At 39.3% G+C, this 19,841-nt stretch overlaps 2 protein-coding genes across 3 annotated transcripts in view; both read right to left on the bottom strand.

Moving 5' to 3' along the window:
* Nucleotides 1-19,841, bottom strand: part of LOC113543986 (rab GTPase-activating protein 1) — a 107,910-nt gene that overhangs the window by 38,490 nt on the left and 49,579 nt on the right. The window lies entirely within an intron of this gene.
* Nucleotides 2,139-8,968, bottom strand: LOC113543956 (probable G-protein coupled receptor 21). The gene has a single exon (XM_026942502.3). The coding sequence runs from the start codon at nt 4,348-4,350 to the stop codon at nt 3,295-3,297; it is 1,056 nt and encodes a 351-aa protein (XP_026798303.1). The 5' UTR covers nt 4,351-8,968; the 3' UTR covers nt 2,139-3,294.

Below are 19,841 nucleotides of genomic sequence, written 5' to 3'. Positions count from 1 at the left end.
GTTTGTAGTAGTTGTCGTGTCGCTAATAACCGGAGATAAACACAGATGCGATCATAAAAAATTCCACGTTTTTACAGATACTTAATTATAAATCAGATCAAGTCCATTTTTTTATGGTAAAGATTAACATAAGATCATGAAAAGTAACACGATCAGTAGAAACACTGTAAATTGAAATTGTACACGTGTAAAACTCTTCAATATTTTTCTTATTTCAAGCTCAAAATTTCTTATTTTACTTACTTACTGCAAACATTTCTTTCTACAAAGAAGCAAAAATATCTGCTAATTAATTCAGAAAAATTTCAAGGTTGAAATTAGTGAAAATATCTAGAACGAATTTATTAAATTAAATTAAATTTATTAAATTAATTTGTCTGTATTCAAGATGTTTTTTTTTATTTTATTTTTATTTATTATCATTTCCGAAGTAAAAACGTTCAAAATGATTCAAGGTTTACTTTAATTTAATGCTGGAAATAAATGACAATATCAATATCATGATAAAATTATATCGGATATCGCAATATCTATAACTTTTATTTTTAGAAAAATTTTAAAATCAGATTGGAGGCAGCTGATTCAATATTACAATTTTGTCCTGAATCTTTCATTTTAAAATGTTAACATTTTTACTTTTTTTTTTTTTTGCTTTTCAGTGTTAAATAGTTTTTTTTTTTTTGGTAGAAGTTAAATAAAGGTACCATTGAATTTAGTAGCGTATCATGATACATAGTGCGTATTGTAAAAATCAAATATCTTCAAGTATCATGAGTTTTCGGTCATACGGCGGTGCCCCTTAATAATTGTTCATTTCTCAGGAAAGGACATTCTGTTTTTCCAAAAAAACAAAACAAAAAACAAAAACAAAACAAAACAAAAAAAGCCACCTGAACTTTCCTCTGAAATCGGTCCTTTAAAAAAGTGTATTCCGAGTGTGGTTTTGACTCTGGAATTGAAAAAAAAAAACAAACAAAAGAACATGTCTCGCTAAAAGCGGAGAGGAAACATTAAACTCGACCATCCACACTTCAGCGAGCATTTTCTCAACATTCAGAGAGCCTCAGAGTCTGAAACAATCAAATGAATAAAATCTGAACGAGCTCTTTTTTGCACCTCTGTTTCTTTGCTTTCCGTAACTAACAAACACAGACACGAAACACAAAATCATGTGCACTTAATAATAAAGATGGCTCTGGAGTTAAGACTTTACGCTTGACTCGCTTCACTCTCACTCGAACACTACAGCTACAGTCCAAATGCGTCCAAGCACACGGCCAGAGGCCACCAGATTGTGATCTGAAGTTTCAACACACAGCTGGAACACGTGGAACAAATAAAAGCCCTTTTTTTCCCCTCTATTGTATGCGATGTGTGGTTCTGCCATTTTACTTCAGAACCTCCAGAACAGACATATTGCACAGCGCCCTGCCCTAACATGGCAGTTAAGAAACAGTCTAAAACCACGTTTATAAGTTTTAAAACACGCTCACGTTGACATCTCGTACATCTCTAAGTACAAAGACAACTTCATTGTTACATCATATTGTATATCATGGAGTTAGAAAAGTAAATCTATAGTCTAATCGAACATGCAGTAAAGTGTTGACAAAAAAATTTTTTTTTCTTTGCTGGTCAAAACTGCCTCTTATTTGAGAAAATTAGAGTTATCTTTGTCACAGTTCTACTGTATATAAAACACACTTACATCAAGACACACAAGTTTTTATAATGATAATGATATAATAAATAGATTCTTTCAAAGCGCACACAGCCCACGATACAGGAGACACTATTGCATACATGTTCTCAAACATGGCATTTTCATTCATTATGTTGTTTTTTTTTTTAAGAATTAAAAAAAAAGGAAACGTCTGTTAAATATTTCACTTTGGTCAACTAGAAGACAAAGCTATCTACAATAAAACAGTACCGCTGAAGTTCTGACCAGTGTGACAATAAACCGACTTCACGCTCACAGCAGGGATATATCGACGAGACGACGAGGAGGCAGATTCCAGTGTCCTCCATTTTCTTGGCACCTTCACGTATATAAATTATGAATTATGTACAGAAAGAAATGTCCAGAGTAATAATACAGAGGAAATACTGGAGCTTTGCTAAAACAGTCATGTAGCCTTTGTTTTTTTTTGCACGAATCATACCCTTAATTTTTTTTTTTTTTGCTTGTTTGTATTTACGTGTCCTTCAACCAGGAGACCAGGTGTGTTTTTGCAAAATAAATATCTCACGTTCTGTTGTTACAGAGGCTAGAGTCTTTGCCTTATAGCTGAGAGACACAGCTCTCTGGCTCGTGTTAAGTGTGATCCATAATCGATGCAATGTTTTTCGATAAATATTACCATAAGGCGTACAGCACTACAGATAGAGAACTCCATTTTGGAAAGTAAACCGAACATGCCGAGACAGCTGTGCTACACTTATGCTGCATGGTATGAAGAAACATCACATCAAATGACTCAATGCGAATCCAGGGATGTGATTCTGAAAAGTCAACAGAAAGGAGGCTCTTCAGCTGGTCATCTTCTGAGATTGACTTCACCCATGGGTGATAATTAAAACATTTTTTAAACAACACAAAACTAGAGAGGGAATAATGCGGTGAGGTCCCATGTCTTCCAGTCAGAAAGTGCATCTTTGTGCAATCTGAAGTCAAGCAGAATGGTTTGTTTGTTTGATCCACTCATACGTTCGTCCTGTGACCAGAGACAAAGTTATACAATCCGCAAAACGTGTGTCGCTAAAGAAGCAGCTAACAGGAAGAAATGTGGCACATGATTAGTCACAGGTTTCTCTGATAACACTTTATAAAAATGTCCCAAAAACAAAAGAAACATCAGCACTCTCTGGTTAAGGTTGATGAATGTTAATATGTTAATAGGTTGTTGCTCATTTAAGAGGTCATATGACTTGACAGATGATGTACGTAAGCATTTAGTTTACAAAACTAGGGTATTTTTTTTTCCATTAATATAGACCCATGATTATTACACTTTCAGTGTCATGACATTTTTTCTTCACCTTCTTGTTTGTCATGTTTTGCATAAAGAGTTGTTATTCAATGCTGCACAAAACAGCAGCCTTAACTACCCCTTCGACATTGATGGTCGGGGTGAAAGGTGACTCCTTTGCCTCGAGGAATTGTCACGAAGACAACCAGACTCTGGGACAAAACCTGGGAATGCCACCCAGATGCCAACACAAGCCTGTTTCCACTGACTGAGACAAACTGGCGACACACAATACGCGACACAGTCCAGTCCGTACTGGGCGCTACACATGACAGGCCGGGCGAGGAGGAGCTGGTGGCACTCCTGGGGGTTTCTTGTTGTCTGTGCGTTTTATGCAGATCAAACAGAGGCGCTTGAGGCCTTTCCGGAAGGCACTGTTCGACAAGCTGTAGATGAGGCAGTTGCAGAAGCTGTTGCTGATCGCAAGCCATGTGGTTAAAAAGGAGGCTGCAGGATGGCGATATATTCCAGCGCTCTCTAGCAGGAAGTAGATGATGTATGGTAGCCACAGCAAGTAGAACACGCTGGTGATGCGGAAGAGCACCGTGGCGTAGCGCTTGTCAGGGCCGGGTGGTTCGCCCGGCTCATTTTCCTGCGGGCCAAATCGTGCCCGGCGCTCGCTGATCTGTCGGGTGTGCTGGCGGCATATCCGGAAAATGTGGCCGTATGTGAAGCACACAGTGAGGGCTGCAGGTGCGTACAGCGCCGCCACAATGAAGGCAGTGAAGAGTGGCTGGGTGGCCCAGGACGAAGAGCACCACTCGACGACATCACCGTGATACCCGGGCTTGCCCCAGCCAAAGAAGGATGGCAGGAAGATTAGACAGGAGTAGAGCCAGATGAGGGCAATGCAGGCACGAAGACGGCACGGTGTCACCAAGGCTGCGTAGGACAGCGGCCGCGTAATGGCCACATAGCGGTCCACGCTAACACATGCCAGCGAGGCCATGGAGACGCTCTTCAGCACACACACCATGTAACCAAACACTTTGCAGGTGAGTTCCTCATCCAGCCCTTTCAGGTGGTGTAGCAAAGACAGGGACGGGATGAGGCAGCTTACTCCCACCAGCAGGTCAGCGTAAGCCATTGTCTGGATGAAAGAGCTGGTGGTATGGTGGCTGAGTAGAGGTGCGCAGTGAAACACAAAGATGACAATTAAGTTCCCGGATATAATGAGCACGGTAAGAAAGAGGATCACGACGACTTCCAGCAGGCACGTGTTGAAGATCTGAGAATAACCAATGTCCAGCAGGCAAAAGGTCACAGCGCTCTGGTTCAGCTCAGTTGTGTTCATCTTGTTAAAGAAGTGTGTGGGCATACGAGGATGGAGGAAGGTTTCCTCGGGGGGGCCTAACTCAGCAGATATTGCCCAGACTGCTGCTGGCCCCGGCAGATGGGATAGACATGCCCGTGCCTGATGTCTGCCATCTCAGCAGGAACACGAGTCGCTCGTTTCCGCAGTCTACGGGAATCCTTTTATACACAGGTTTACAGAAGGTCTAATATCTGGGGTACGATGGATCTCACACAGTGCAAGAAGGGCAGTTATTAACCATATAATCCAATTCGTAACCACACAGGACGTACCAGCACTAACGTCCCCCACCTTCAACCTTGACTTCCTCGGTCCAGTTCTTGCCTTTTCCAGGAGAGGCACAGCTGTGACGGAGCTCAGACCGATGCCAGAGTCAAAGTGGATGATAAAAAGGAAAGAGGAAGTAAAGTCCTTACCACTCTGATTAAAGGATCCCCATCTGTCCTCTTAGCACTGATTAGTCCGCTGATGAGATCACAAACGGAAAACAGTCTAGTCAAGATCCTGCAATCCTTAACAGCGTTATCCGTGTGTATTTTTCTTTTTCAGAGTAACTTTGGTTGGATGGAGAAGAGCGGGAAATCCTCTCGGCGTCTGCGGGGCTCCCGCTCACCCGTGCTTTCAGTGCGTGTGATCGAGGATGAAAGGACAGCCAGCGGTGATTGGCATTTCAAACAGAGCGAAGGGCTCTCCTCAGAGAAGGCAGTGTCTGGAATGGTAATGAGGGAGAGAGTGGTGCGGTGCAGAGAGCACAGCCTGCCTCGCTTCCCTTCCTCCCTCCCTTCCTCTTATTCTCTCTCTCTCTCTCTCTCTGTTTCCCTCCCTCCCTCATTCTCTCTATAGCACTGATGTATCCGTGCTCCCTCTCTCCCTCCCTTCTAGTGCATGCTGCAGCAGCAATGAAGCTCCTCCTACTTTCTACTCCGGCCAGTGAGCAGATGCAGAAACAAGAACCGAGGCATCCCCTTCTCTGGGCTAGACTTATACATAAAGTTGTACGTTTTCATATGTAAAGATGAGCACAAGAGAAGGTTTCCCCTTAATTGCCAGATACATCTCTAACTAAATGCAAAAATAATCAAACACAAAACTTTCCTTGACATGAACACACGCCATCAAACACTAACCCGCCCCAATTTGTCCACTAGCTGCTATAAAAATAATGCTCAAAATTTGTTAAAAAAATGAATTTTTAAACGACCTTTGTAGGAACTACAATGCAAATATATCATCTACGGGACATTTTCCGCACTGCCGTGTGTCATCAGCATACACACCTCCTCGCACCGCCACGTCTCATCAACATACATACATCCTCACACCGCTGTGTGTCATCAGCATATATACATTCTCTCTAGTGTACTGAACCGTTAACATAGCAGCATGATGCCTAGGGGAACCATAACACTGCAGTCGTAAACAGTGGAGCCGGCAGAGTAAACAATACAGAGGCTGTAATGTTTGGTATCATCAGTTGAAAACGAGTATAGAGATGTAGTTAAAGCATTAAAACAGATGAGTTTATGAGGTTCCCCAGGATTTCAGGGTTGTATGATGGTTAAAACAAATGTACTCTCAAAGCAGAAACCTCCTGCGAGACAGCACATTCGTGTTTTTTTTTTTTTTGTGTTTGTTTTGTTTCACGCTCCACCTAGCACCCTAAAGCATTCTTTGTTCCTCTCTAAAAAGCTAGAGTACGAAATACCTTCAAAAAAAAGAAGGTATCCAGCACTAAATATTATTTGGTTTGTCTATCTAAGGAAACCCTGCAGCTAAAGGCTTCTCTTTCACAAAAGGGTTTGGAAAGCTAGAACCATTAAAACACCCAAAAAACTCTGGAGTAGACTAGAGCTTTTGTTCTTAAGTGTGCCCTTGAACTACATGCACATAAAATCAATGATTTTAAAAAGATTTAACAATAAGTAAAAATTAGTAAGTCTATCACCAAGGATTTTTCTATTTGTGTCCCTGGGCAAAATATTTAAAGGTTCTTCATAGTCCTTTACATCACAGTTTTACTTTCAGAAAAGGTTTGAAGGTAGAACACTCTTATTAAAAGTGAAATCATGTATATTAATAAGGCTTAGTTTTGTTATTTGTTTAGGAATAATAACAAAAAAGCATTTTAAACAAACTGAAATCACTGAAAGAAATGAAGGAAGGTGGTATTTCTAGTTAAAGGTTTCTTTCTCCCAGATAGAGAAACTGAGAATCCCTTAAAATGTCTATTAAAACCCCTTGAGAAGAGTAGAACCATTGCCAAAAACAACAAAAACAACAAGAAAACGACTCTAGTGTCTTTAAAGGATTCTCAGTTTGTCCCTCTGGGGAAGAAACCACCTTAAATTGACCCTTTTTTGGTATTTTGTTTAGTTTAAGTCTTAAGTACTTTCCCTTTTCTTTTTTCTTTTTTTTTTTTTTAATCTCTGAGCGTCTCATTCAATCTTGGACCTTTCTTTAAATCTGATTATCTTTCGACTCGGTATTAAGTCATCAAATACAGCTGAATTATTTATTCATTAGCACAGATTGACTTTTAATGAGTGAATGTGAGTAAAGTGCAGGCAGCCTTTAGCATTTAGCACTCGTGGATTTCTGTCTAGTTGTACTCTCTTTTCCTCTATCTGCTCTTGAGAGAGTAAGAAGCCACTCTGACTAATAAATTTACTGAATATGACAGTTACTATGCAAATCTGCTGGGGAGAGAAAGCCATGTAGCTGCTGTTCTGTGGATGCCGAGCTTCTGCAGCTGCCTCTGAGGTTTTAATAATTCACACCAGTGAATTATTATGGTCTGAAATGATTCAAACACTAATATCGAATAATGCCAGGACTGTGACACTAGATTCTCAGGCTAGTGCTTCATTGTCTGTTTTTGTCTATTTCAAGTCAGGTCAAATGGTTACACCTTTGTTACAACACAGAGACGTTTCTTGTGCAAATACCCACACACACACACACACACACACACACACACACTTTCCCCTGCTGGATCTCAAGACATGCTCCCCTGCCTTCATGCATTCCCTCAGCCTTGCACACGAGGGGCTAAAAATAGAGCTGAGTGAAAGGTGGAAAGCCGACCACATACAGTTCATCCATGACAAAGAGGACAAAGACAGACAGAGAGAGAGCTGGAAGAAAGCAAAAGAGCCAAAGAGAGAGGAGGCAAAACCAAAATATGGTGAAAAGAATGTGAGAAAGAGAGAATAAGGCAAAAGGTGAGCTGGCAGATTTGAGATCACGTCCTCCAGAGCTCAGGTTTACCCTCCGGCTCGGCCCTAATTACTGCCCCATCAACACAGAAACACAGCTGGCAGGTTTTCAGTCCTAAAGCTCGAGAGAAATTTGGTTTGTGACCCGCATTCCAGCTAGAAATTCTGTTAGTTGTTGCTTCTTTTCCACTGGAGGAATGTAGCTAACAAATAAAGAAAGAATAAATTTCAAATATTCTCAAACCATATACTTTTATGACATTGTAGTCTGATTTATAAATAAATGATAAAACAAGCAGTGCTAGTCTGAATGTACAAATTTATCCACAAATTCAAGCTTTCTACACAATTTAACCTCCAATCTCTGGGAGGAGGAGCCTAGTGAAATGATTACGCCCACAATGTACTAATAAAAAATGTTTGGTTTTTCTTTTCTTAGAACAGAAGAATCCTGAGGCTGGACAAGAGAAGCCTGAGACTGGACAAGAGAAGCCCCAAGCTGACCAGAACCAAAGAGACGAGCAAAAGAAGCTCCGTGCTGGAAATAAGAAGCTCCGTGCTGGACATAAGAAGCCCCAGGTGGGACATAAGAAGCTCTGTGCTGGACATAAGAAGCTCTGTGCTGGACATAAGAAGCCCCAGGCTGATCAGAACCAAAGAGATGGGCAAAAGAAGCTCCGTGCTGGACATAAGAAGCTCTGTGCTGGACATAAGAAGCTCCGTGCTGGATATAAGAAGCTCCGTGCTGGACATAAGAAGCCCCAGGCTGATCAGAACCAAAGAGATGGGCAAGAGAAGCTCCGTGCTGGACATAGGAAGCCCCAGGCTGGACATAAGAAGCCCCAGGCTGATCAGAACCAAAGAGATGGGCAAAAGAAGCTCCAGGCTGGACATAAGAAGCCCCAGGCTGGACATAAGAAGCCCCAGGCTGGACATAAGAAGCCCCAGGCTGATCAGAACCAAAGAGATGGGCAAAAGAAGCTCCATGCTGGACATAAAAAGCCCCAGGTTGGACATAAGAAGCCCCAGGCTGGACATAAGAAGCCCCAGGCTGATCAGAACCAAAGATATGGGCAAAAGAAGCTCCATGCTGGACACTACAAGCCTCAGGCTGGACATAAGAAGCCCCAGGCTGACCAGAACCACAAGGATGACCAAAAGAAGCCCCAGGCTGGATCAGATACACAGGCTCACCTGTAGAAACCTCAGGCTGGAAAAGAGAAGCCCCAGGGCTTATCAGAACCACAGAGACGGGCAAAAGAAGCCCCATGCTGGACATAAGAAGCCCCAGGCTGGACATAAGAAGCCCCATGCTGGACAAAAGAACCACAAGGATGACCAAAAGAAGCCCCAGGCCGGATCGGATACAGAGGCTCACCTGTAGAAACCCAAGGCTGAACAGAAGCACCAGGCTGGAAAGAAGATGCCACAGACTGCATGGAAGTAGCCCCAGGCTGGACAGATGTAGTCACATGCTGGACATAAAACGCCCCAGGCTGGACGTAAGAAGCCCCAGGATGGCCATAAGAAGCTCCATGCTGGACGTAAGAAGCCCCAGGCTGGACTTAAGAAGCCCCAGGCTGGACGTAAGAAGCCCCAGGCTGGACAGATGAATCCGCAGGATGTAAGGAAGAAGCCCATGTGCCTGTTGTCTACTTGCAGCCAACGTCATAATAATGATTGATCCAGAATAGAGAAACTGGAGACTTGATGCAAATGCTGGACTCAAAGTCCCAGAATGCAATGCAGCTATAAGACACAGATGCGCTGAGTTACAGCAGAGACTCGGTTTGGCTAGTTAGTGATCTACGAGGCGACTAACGTTATGGCACTAACAGCGGAATCAGCATGAAAGGTGAAGATTTGGAAGCTGATCTGTTTCAGCAGAGTGTACAGATGAGGAGATGAAAGAGCTGGACAGGCTACAGGACTAAAGCGCCGCTGCATCGCTGAGCGAAATCAAACGATCAGGAGGTAGTCCAACGGCATTGTGGGTAACGTAGGAAACAGTTAACCAAAGCAAAAATAGACCAACATGTCAATGAAATGAAACTAAAACAACAAATTTCATCACAAAACAAATCTTAGACACAGCTGAAGATGCGAATCATTCAGTGGAGTTTTCTTTGTGAAAAGTTTATAAAGAGCTTACAGGGATTTAAAGAATCAAGCACCTTCTCAATATTCCCAGATCTCCGACTAAGAGGAGCCGCTTAGGTGAAACGTACTGCTTGTTAAAAGAGCGGCAGGTTTATTTCTCTAAACAGGTGAAAGATGAGACTCTGTGTTGTGTTTGGCACGAACGACTCTGGATACTGGATCCCGCTGGAGTGCGAGTGTGAAGTCACAGTTTAGGAGCAGGAGACCAACAGGACAGGCTTTGTGTGAGATGTTTGTTGCTCTTCTCGGCATGGGGTAATGTGTGAGGAGACCATCTCCTACATCTGGACATGGCATGGGCCTGGAGAGACACACAGTGTGTGTCTGTCTCAAGGATAAACCAGAAAAATTACGAAACTAGGCTTCATGCTGGTTAGCGCATCGCGGCACATTAATGACTTAATTGGATTTGCCATCAGACATCAGACATCAGACATCACACCACGTTTGTCCTTTAAAGCATGTTTACATTTAACGGTTCTCAGAATAATGTTTCTACATCAGTCCAGACACATGACTTGTTCTGCTCTTGAAAAAAGAGGTTAATTGTGTAAGCATTTCTACTCCATCTTTAATGTACAGCACTGCGTTTAGCTCTACAGCTAAATCTGATTAATTAATGAGATTTCCAGTGAAATAATGAAAGAATAAAAAAAGTGTGGAAGCAAAGAAACGGTGATTTTTCCCAACAAATTAACTGGTTTGGAGTCATTTCTACATTTCGAGCATTAAGTAGAACTGGGCAATATTATGATATAACATCGATATTGTGATTAATTATGTCACATACACCTGTCTGAGATATTGTGGATATTATAATATCTTTAAAAAAATTTTTTTTTAATAATTACAAACTGACTGGAAGCAGCTGATTTGATGTTAATTTTTTATATAAAAAAATACATTTATTTTTGATACCATTAAATAAATCATTGAACTGTTTTAATTTTCGCACGTAACTACTGCATTTTTTTTTTTTTAAATTGTTAGCATACCCACTGTGAGCTATGACTCTATGACTAGGTCTTTGTAGTTGTACAAGTTCTCGACAAGTTTTAAAGCAAGTCTCCAGGCCAAATATTTCCTAAATTACTAATCAATAAGTAAGACAATTATTAACACAGACGTCGATGGGTTAATCTCCCAGAGATGAGCTACAAAGTTAAAAATAAAAAAAACCTCACTTAATTTTCAGTCACATTTGAAGGTATGTGTAATTAACTGGAATTATTTGACGTGTATGCAAGGCACCAATCCAGCAGAAATCACTAGATAATCTCGAAAATCACTAGACAATCTCATGACATTCATTTTTTAGAACAGCAGCTCTGACAGCAGTGCAGCTGCAAATCACAGGTTTATACTGACGCTAACGTCTTATCGTTTCTATAGTAACCGCTGATTCACAGAGACGTGTACGGCAGACGCTCCACATAAACGGGTTAAAAAAAAAAAACGTTAAGTTTTGTGACATCTTCAGGACGGAGGAGTGTACGTGTTTTTTTTTTTTTTTTGCAGTTTCTCTGTAAAATGACAAAGCTGCGTTTTTTTTTTTAACTTCAAGAGAAAGAGAAGAAAAGAGATGCTGGTGAGGAAACGACGATCCACAACGTTAAATGCAACTATGACGTGTCATACTTTAATCAATTAAAATCAGAAATGTTGGCAAACTGCTGTTGTATAAGAGGAATAAAACATTTCCAAAAGTAGCTTTAGGAAAATAATCAACTTCAGTGTGGTAACTTCGCGTCATCACTCCATCCTATCGCTGATTATTTTACTATAACAGTCAGAAATAAACCTATTGGTGTGGTGGCAGAAAAACACAAGTACTTTCATGCAAGTTTTGAATTGATACTAGGATATTTGACTTGATGGTTTATGAGTAAAACCCTATTTCCGTGTAGTTTCTATGACAACAGGTGCAAATAAACCAAAGGAATAAAGTGTGGAAAAGGTGAAGCTGCTCTGACAATATAAATCAAACCTATCGTTACCTAAACCCTTGGTGTCAGGACACTTCCTGTATTTATTCCCAGAGCTTTGATTAAAATCAACACTGGGTATTAACGCTGCCATTAGGGCGCGAGGCTGAGGAGAAAGCTGTCACCAGAAACAGTGGAAATTCTATACGTCCGAGTAAAATGTTTACTGCAGAAATAAACGTGGACTATGGTTTCATCGGTCACTCTGAGAAGTTCAACCTGCTGGGCATAAAATCATCTTAAAATAGAAATGTGGCCAATTCAATGGTTCTATTGAATTAAACACAATGGTGAGTTATGAGAGCGGGGCATTGTTTGTGTCATGTCGGGAAATAAATCACCGCTCCTACAAGGCTCCAGCAGTATACACACACACAAGCACACACATGCATGTACTGATGATGGACAATAAATCACACCACACTCCTGTGTTATATGTTACATGCGACATGTATTATTCACGTGTGTAATGTTGCAAACATACAAAATATCAATATGACATTATAGCACGTTCAAAGATTACAATCCATTACACACTCAATACACATTTTCCAAATGACTTTTAGATTAACTGCATGCTTTTACTTTTGGCTCATTTCACTCCAGTAACAGCATCCTCGCAGACCAACAATGCAAAGCCCCAGGCTGGACGGAAGAAGCCAGCAGCTGTATGGAAGAAGCCCAATGCTGTAGAGAAGAAGTCCAAATCTGACCAGAAGCTGCTACAGACTGGACAAGAGAAGCCCCAGGCTAGACAGAAATAGTCCCAGGATGCACAAAAGAAGCCCAAGGACCAAAAAAAAAAAAAAACACAGGCTGGATGTAGAAAGTCCCAGTCTGGATGAAAGAAGCCCTGGAATGAACAAAAGAAGCCCAAGTCTGAAAGGAAAAAGCCCCAGGCTGGACTGAAGAAGCCATAGATTGGACAGAAGAACCCTCGGGCTGGGTGGAAGAAGCCTCAGGGTGGGTGGAAGAAGCCTAAAACTGGAATGAAGAAGCCTCAGGCTGACCAGATGAAGCTGCAGACGCTGCAATCTGGAAAGATCAAGCCCCAGACTGGATGGAAGAAGCCCCAGTCTGGACATTTGAAGCCCTAAGCTGGACAGAAAAAGCCCCATGATGGACAAGACAAAACTGATTGGACAAAAGAAGTCCCAGTCTGGACAGAAGAAGCCCAAGTCTGGACGGAAGAAGACCCTGGCTGGATGAAAAACACCCAGGGCGAGACAGAAGTCTCTGAGCTGGACCAAAAAAAGCCCCAGGCCCCAAAAGTAGCCTCAGGATGGACAGAACAAGCCCCAGGATGGACAAAAGCCCTTAGGTGGCCAATAGAAAATCCTAGATAGGCTAAAGAAGGCCCAGGATGGACAGAAGCCCTAAAGTGGAAAAAAAAGAAGTAAGACAGAAGAAGCCCAGGCTGAAGGAATGGAAGAAGCCCTAGACTGGGCAGAAAAAGCCCCAGGATGGACTGAAATAAACAATATAATGTATATGTAAGTAGTTTCCAACAAGCACCTATTGAAGTTCTTTGTTTTATTGGGCATCTACAGCTTACACTATTATTATACCACATGTTTAAAATACATTTTAAAATAAAGAAGGAAACAAATCAGTGTTATTAGGTAGTATAAGGTTACATTATCTGGTTCTTTGCATTTAATTGTTATTGATTCTTATGTGCTATATTTATGTGAATATGTTTTGTTATTTTTGTGGAATCAAATCAGATATGTAGGATTGTGTAATTTTACTGGTAGTTTAGCACGCAGTGCACTTTGAGGTCAGTCGGTAAAGAGGACACGTCTGTAATTGCCTCAGGGGAGAAAAACAAAACAAAAAAAAAAAAAAAACAGCACAATCATGAGACGCTCGATCTGTGATCCAGTTTACAGCCTGACCCGTCACGTCTTCATTACACAGTCAGCCTCCGTCAGCAGCTTTCAGATCCCGAGTTAAACACCACAGGGTTTAAAAAAAAAAAAAAAAAAAAAAAAAAAAACAGTGAGTAGACTATGATAGCTCTGAACTGTAATGAGAGACGATGGAAGAAATGGTAGAGAAATACTGCACTGAGGTGACGGGGTTAAAGGTTATAAAGCGGTCACTGCATAGGACATTCGCAACATTCAGGAGCTGTTCAGACTCGATTTAACGCTGAGATCCACAGTTTCATCGACATTATGTATTTTACAGAAATTAGCATTTCATTTTTTAAAAAAATTTGGCTTGAGTAAACAATGTGCTTTAGAAAAAAATCGTAAAAATCTTTAATGTGTTAAGTCATAATAATAACGTTTTCTTAAAATTATTATTTGGCAACTAAAAATAACGTTTCTTTGCTTCGCTAAATTTGGTTTTATATATTTAATAGTCATGATATTTCAAAGTCCTGCGTGTATAAGTCCATTTCAAGCATTATAATTAAAGTTTAAAGACAATGAGACATCAAAAAGAATTCAAAATACAATATGAACGCAAAATAAAACAGTGTCAATATGAGAGCGTGTCTGTTTAAACGTAAGGTGAATGAGGAAACATTTTTCATTTGATCCTGAAGTTGTAAACAAGCTGTAAATATTTAATATAAAAAAATTACCGCTTTAATAGCACATTAGATAAGTCAAATAATTTCAATAAACATTATTAATACTTAAATGTTTTAATTTTGTCGTCGAATGGTGTAAACGCAGCTTCCACAAGTTTAATACTTGCCCTTCAGTCGTATTAGTTTACACACTATCTACGCCCCAGAAGGGACTTTCACAGTTGCGATAAAAGACACAGCAAGTAATAATCTATTTGCTTTGACTCCGCCCACTAGCGTAATGCAGAAATACCGCAAATTAAAGCATATTCATGGAGACAGACACATGAAATGGATTCACTTTCTGACACTGTCGCCTCTGGCTTGTTCATTAGAGATCTAAATCTTCATTTGAAATTTCTGTAAAGTCGCTTTTTGATGGTTTTTATTGTTAAATTGAGCTGAAAGACACAATCCTCTATAAGGCCAGGTTTCGGTACAGCGAGTGCACCTGTACAGCGAGTACAGTATCAGACGTTATCGCACGGAAACTGAGGCCAGAAGTTACACTACAGAGATCACAGAACAGAAGCGGTTTGAGTTACTAACGCGCCATATGAGAACTAAGGTGAAAACCAGCGGACTAACAGCGGGCAACGTGCCGAGACTGACCACATTTCCCTCCAAACCCTCGCGGTCTGTATTTACTCAGAGATTCTATAATACAAGCCTTAATAATAAATGATTCTTTAATGACAAGTTAAATTTGAACACATTTCCTCTTCGACTTAGACTATAGACTGTAGACTATTAGCCAAGACATTTTTGTTTTCAGTTTAGAGTTTTCAGAGTAACGTAGCTAAAAACTAATATCTAATATTTTGCCTGAATCTTTAAGTTCTTGCTTTAATTAACATTATTACATAATGTGACGAAATTTAATAATTCCTAACCCGAATTCAGCAAATTTTTATGATTAATAATTAATTCTTTAAGCATAGGTATACGTGTTTATACAATATGACATTAATATCGCACTAGATTAACATCATGATACACTTTTATTAATATCATCAGTACTTTAATAACTCTATTGTGACTGGCAGTAATAAGTGAATCGGGCATTAAAATCTAGTTTTGTACCAATTGTTCCAATTTTGTTTCTTTATTAAAATATTTTATAATTTTTTTGATAAAGCTAAATTAAAAAATTATCTCTCAACTTTCATGCTGGCACTTTGTCAGCAAAAAACGAGGAAAATTAAATATCAAGATACGCATCGTAAATATCTTCAAGTATCGCGATATGATATTTCTACCATATTCTTAAACTTGAGCTTTATCAAAAATGAAACAAGCAGAAATTTAAGGAATTTAAATGGATTAAACATTTTTTAATGATTTTTTTAATGATTCAAGAGTAAAAAATGTCAGAAATACTATATTGTGAAGATAACTTTCATATCATAATATGATATTTTTGTCATTCATTTACTTTCGAATAATAAAAAAAAAAACATGAAAAATTCTGAAATACATGCTTTAGAAAACATTTAAATTCTTTAAACTCTGTTCTGATTTTGGATAAAATATAACTGTAAAAATATAGCAGTAATATCATATCGAGATACTTAATAACAATCTTTAAAACATGTATTTTGTTATTTTATTTTGCGCTGGTTTTGCTAATCAGTTCACAGTTTAGTTTTAAAGAAAAAAAAATTTGAATGAAAAAAAAAGAAGAAAAATTGGATCTTGAAAGTTAATTTTGCTCAGGTTTTGCTAACAAAGGACCAAGAAAAAGTTTTTCGTTTTAACAGTAATGCGATATTTTTGCACTTGGGATTTATCAGCAATCAAAATAAACAAAATTTAAGGAGTTTAAATGTATTAACTTTAATTTTTTTAAGTTAAGAACAAACTCAACTTGAGTTACTGAATAAAAGGAACGTAATAATAAGAAACTAATGTACAGGAAGAGGTAAAGGCTGTACATATCGTATGATGATGAGTGTAAACCCGCGTCTGCTCCGCGGCGGTGATTCTGCTGCTGTTATTTCCTCCGTCAGAGCGGCTTTAGCTCAGGAGTAAACGAATGTGCTGTTAGCGTGTGGTATAAAGTGCCTCAGTCAGCTCTCTCCTCTCACCATGATCAATACTCTCACTCTCACTGATGCTAAAGTAAACGCTAATAATGCTCGTCTTCCCCAGCTCATACAGCTCATTTGTCTCAAGCGAGACGAAAAAAAAATCTGCAAACGTTTGAGCAAAAAAATGCAGATTAGATAAAAACAAATGTCTACACAGCAGGGCTAATCAAAAGCAAGAGTAGTTAGTTAACTGTTAATGAAGATGGATGAATGAATGAATGAATGAATAAATGAATATTAATGAGCGTTTAATGTGACAGGACGCAGTTCCTGCAACAAACAGCGCTCGAGTTATTTATCCAAAATGTTTAGAAAACAGGTGTATTGAAGAACTACAGGTAGAACAGCTACATAATATAATAGACAGAATAAAACAGAAAATAATATAATAAAAAAGAATTGAATAGAATAAAGTAGAAGAGAATAAAGTACAATAGAACTTAATAGAATAAGGTAAAATAAAATATAGGAGAATAGAGTTTTAAAAAAACTATAATAAAATAGGAGAAAGTAGAACTGAAGAAAAAAAATAAAATAAATAATAAAAAGAACAGAACAGAATAAAGTAGAAGAGATTAACTTAAAATAAAGTACAATAGAACTTTATAGAATAAGGTAAAATAAAATATAGCAGTTTTAAAAAACTATAATAAAACAGGAGAAAGTAGAACTGAAAAAAAAAAGTAGAACAGAATAGAAATGAATAGAGCGCAACAAAAGTCAGAGTATAAAGTCAATAAAATAGCACAGAATTGAATATAATAGAATGACGTACAATAGAATTTAATAAAGTAGAATAAAAAAAGAGAAGAAAAATGTGGAACAGAATAGAATTCAATAGAGCAGAAAGACGAATAGAATTTAATACAATGAAATCGAGTAAGATAAAGTAGAATAGAGTAGAATGGCAGAACAGATTAGCATCAAACTGAATGGAGGAGAATGATGTAGAATAGAAATAGTATAGAATAAAATAGAATATAATAACTATAATAACATAATAGATAGGATAGATCGGGTTTAATAGAATAAAGCTAAACAGAACAAAATGTAAAACTGAAAAGAATAGTGTAGAATAAAGTAAAGCAGAATAAAATAGAATAAAACGGAAGAATAATGTTGTATAGAATTGAATAAAGCAAAACAATAAAGAATATAATGAAGTAGAAATGAATAAAGTAGAATAACAATAGAATTATATAGAATATAATATAATAAAGTAGAATAGAATACAGCAGAGCAGAAATATGTACAAAAAGTAGAATAAAATAGAAAAGAGAAAAACCATAGAATAGAAATTGAATAGAACAGCTTTATTTAAAATAGAATAAAGAATAAAAATTCGAATAAAGTAAAATAGAAATAGAACATTATAGAACACAATATATAAAGTATAAAGTAAAATTGAATACAACAGAGCAGATAAAAGCATAGAATATAATAGAAATTGAATAGAGCAGATTATTTAAAATAGAATAAAGTAGAATAAAATACCGCAGAGCAGAAAGAAATAGAATATAATAGAATGAAACAGAATAAGGGGAAATCATCAAATAGAAATTGAATAGAATAGTACTGTTTAGAAAAGAATGAAGCAAAATAGAATAAAATAAAAATATAGAATGAAATAGAGCAGAAAAACAATAGAATACAATAGAAATTAGTAGAAAGCTAAAGGGTTAAAATCTCATCACTGCTGCTGGAAACACATGAGTTTATTTATTCCTGTAAAATCATGGAATATTTAAATGTTTAAATGTGAGTAGTTAAACACGTCAGTGTTACACAGCAGAGGGACGGGAATTTCTACACACTCACACTCTCGCACACTCTCACACACTCTCACACACTCTCACACACTCTCACACACTCTCACACACTCTCTCGCACACTCTCTCACACTCTCGCACACTCTCGCACACTCTCGCACACTCTCGCACACTCTCTCGCACACTCTCGCACACTCTCGCACACTCTCGCACACCCTCGCACACCCTCGCACACACACACCCTCACACACACCCTCACACACACTCCCTCACACACACTCCCTCACACACACTCCCTCACACACACTCCCTCACACACACTCCCTCACACACACCCTCACACACACTCTCTCACACACTCTCTCACACACTCTCTCACACACTCTCTCACACACACCCTCACACACACCCTCACACACACCCTCACACACACCCTCTCACACACCCTCTCACACACTCTCTCACACACCCTCACACACACCCTCACACACACCCTCTCACACACTCTCACACACACTCTCACACACACTCTCACACACACTCTCTCACACACCCTCACACACACCCTCACACACACTCGTACTCTCACACTCACGCACACTCTCTCGCACACTCACGCACACACTCGCACACACTCGCACACACTCGCACACACTCTCACACACTCTCACACACTCTCACACACTCTCTCTCACACTCTCTCTCACACTCTCTCTCACACTCTCTCTCACACACACACACTCTCTCTCACACACACTCGTACTCTCACACTCTCTCACACTCGTACTCTCACACTCTCTCACACTCGTACTCTCACACTCTCTCACACACTCTCACACACTCTCACACACTCTCACACACTCTCACACACTCTCACACACACAGAGGGTGGACCACAAACATCATGGTCTGTTTAAATCTTTTGCATGACATCAGCTAGAGACACATGGACATCTATTTCTCTCTCTCTCTCTCAAACTCTCTCTCACACACTCACACACACACACACACACACACACACACGCACACACACACAGACACAGACAGGTTGAGTTTATTTAGGCTCTGGCATGAAGAAGAAGAAGAAGAGAACATCTTGTAGCCACCTGGGAGCCGCGTTACTGCAGGATGTTGATTTTACATAATTGTGAGTGACACGGCTGAGTCGAGTAAAAACACTGCATTCCTGTAACCGGGCAAACAAAACACGCTTCCATCGACTCCATCTACACAACTACACAAGCGCTACTACACAACATACAACTACACAACATACAACTACACAACATACAACTACACAACATACAACTAATCAGCTCTTCGAATTGACTTTATACACATACGGGACTTAAATAAACGCAGGTCCGTCCTGGTGCTGTTTAAGCTGTTTAAGCTGTTTAAAGAAACTGAAACTGGTTCAGTTTGCTGTATAAATTTAATGAACCACCAGAGAAATCGCTGGCTGGAGCGACATTAGCGCTGACGTGGAAAAAAAAAAAAGAAAAAAGAAAAAAAATCGCCTCACGTGTCGACCATGTTGTATAGCTATTAATATCTAGAGGGCACGATGTACGGTACATTTTGTGAACTCACAATACGGATATCGCAGAAGGCTGGAAAAATTTGTTTGTACATTTGTTTACTGTGTTCTGTAAAATTTCTGACCAATCTGAGACCTTCCAGACAAATTT

Source organism: Pangasianodon hypophthalmus, chromosome 17 (assembly GCF_027358585.1).
Source record: "Pangasianodon hypophthalmus isolate fPanHyp1 chromosome 17, fPanHyp1.pri, whole genome shotgun sequence".
Taxonomy (NCBI): Eukaryota; Metazoa; Chordata; class Actinopteri; order Siluriformes; family Pangasiidae; genus Pangasianodon; species Pangasianodon hypophthalmus.
Note: the sequence above shows the minus strand (reverse complement) of the source record. Positions and strands in the feature narration are given on the sequence as shown.

Bases quoted from the DNA above. Each gene is read 5' to 3' on its own strand.
- LOC113543956 (XM_026942502.3), bottom strand. From the start codon at position 4,350: ATGCCCACACACTTCTTTAACAAGATGAACACAACTGAGCTGAACCAG.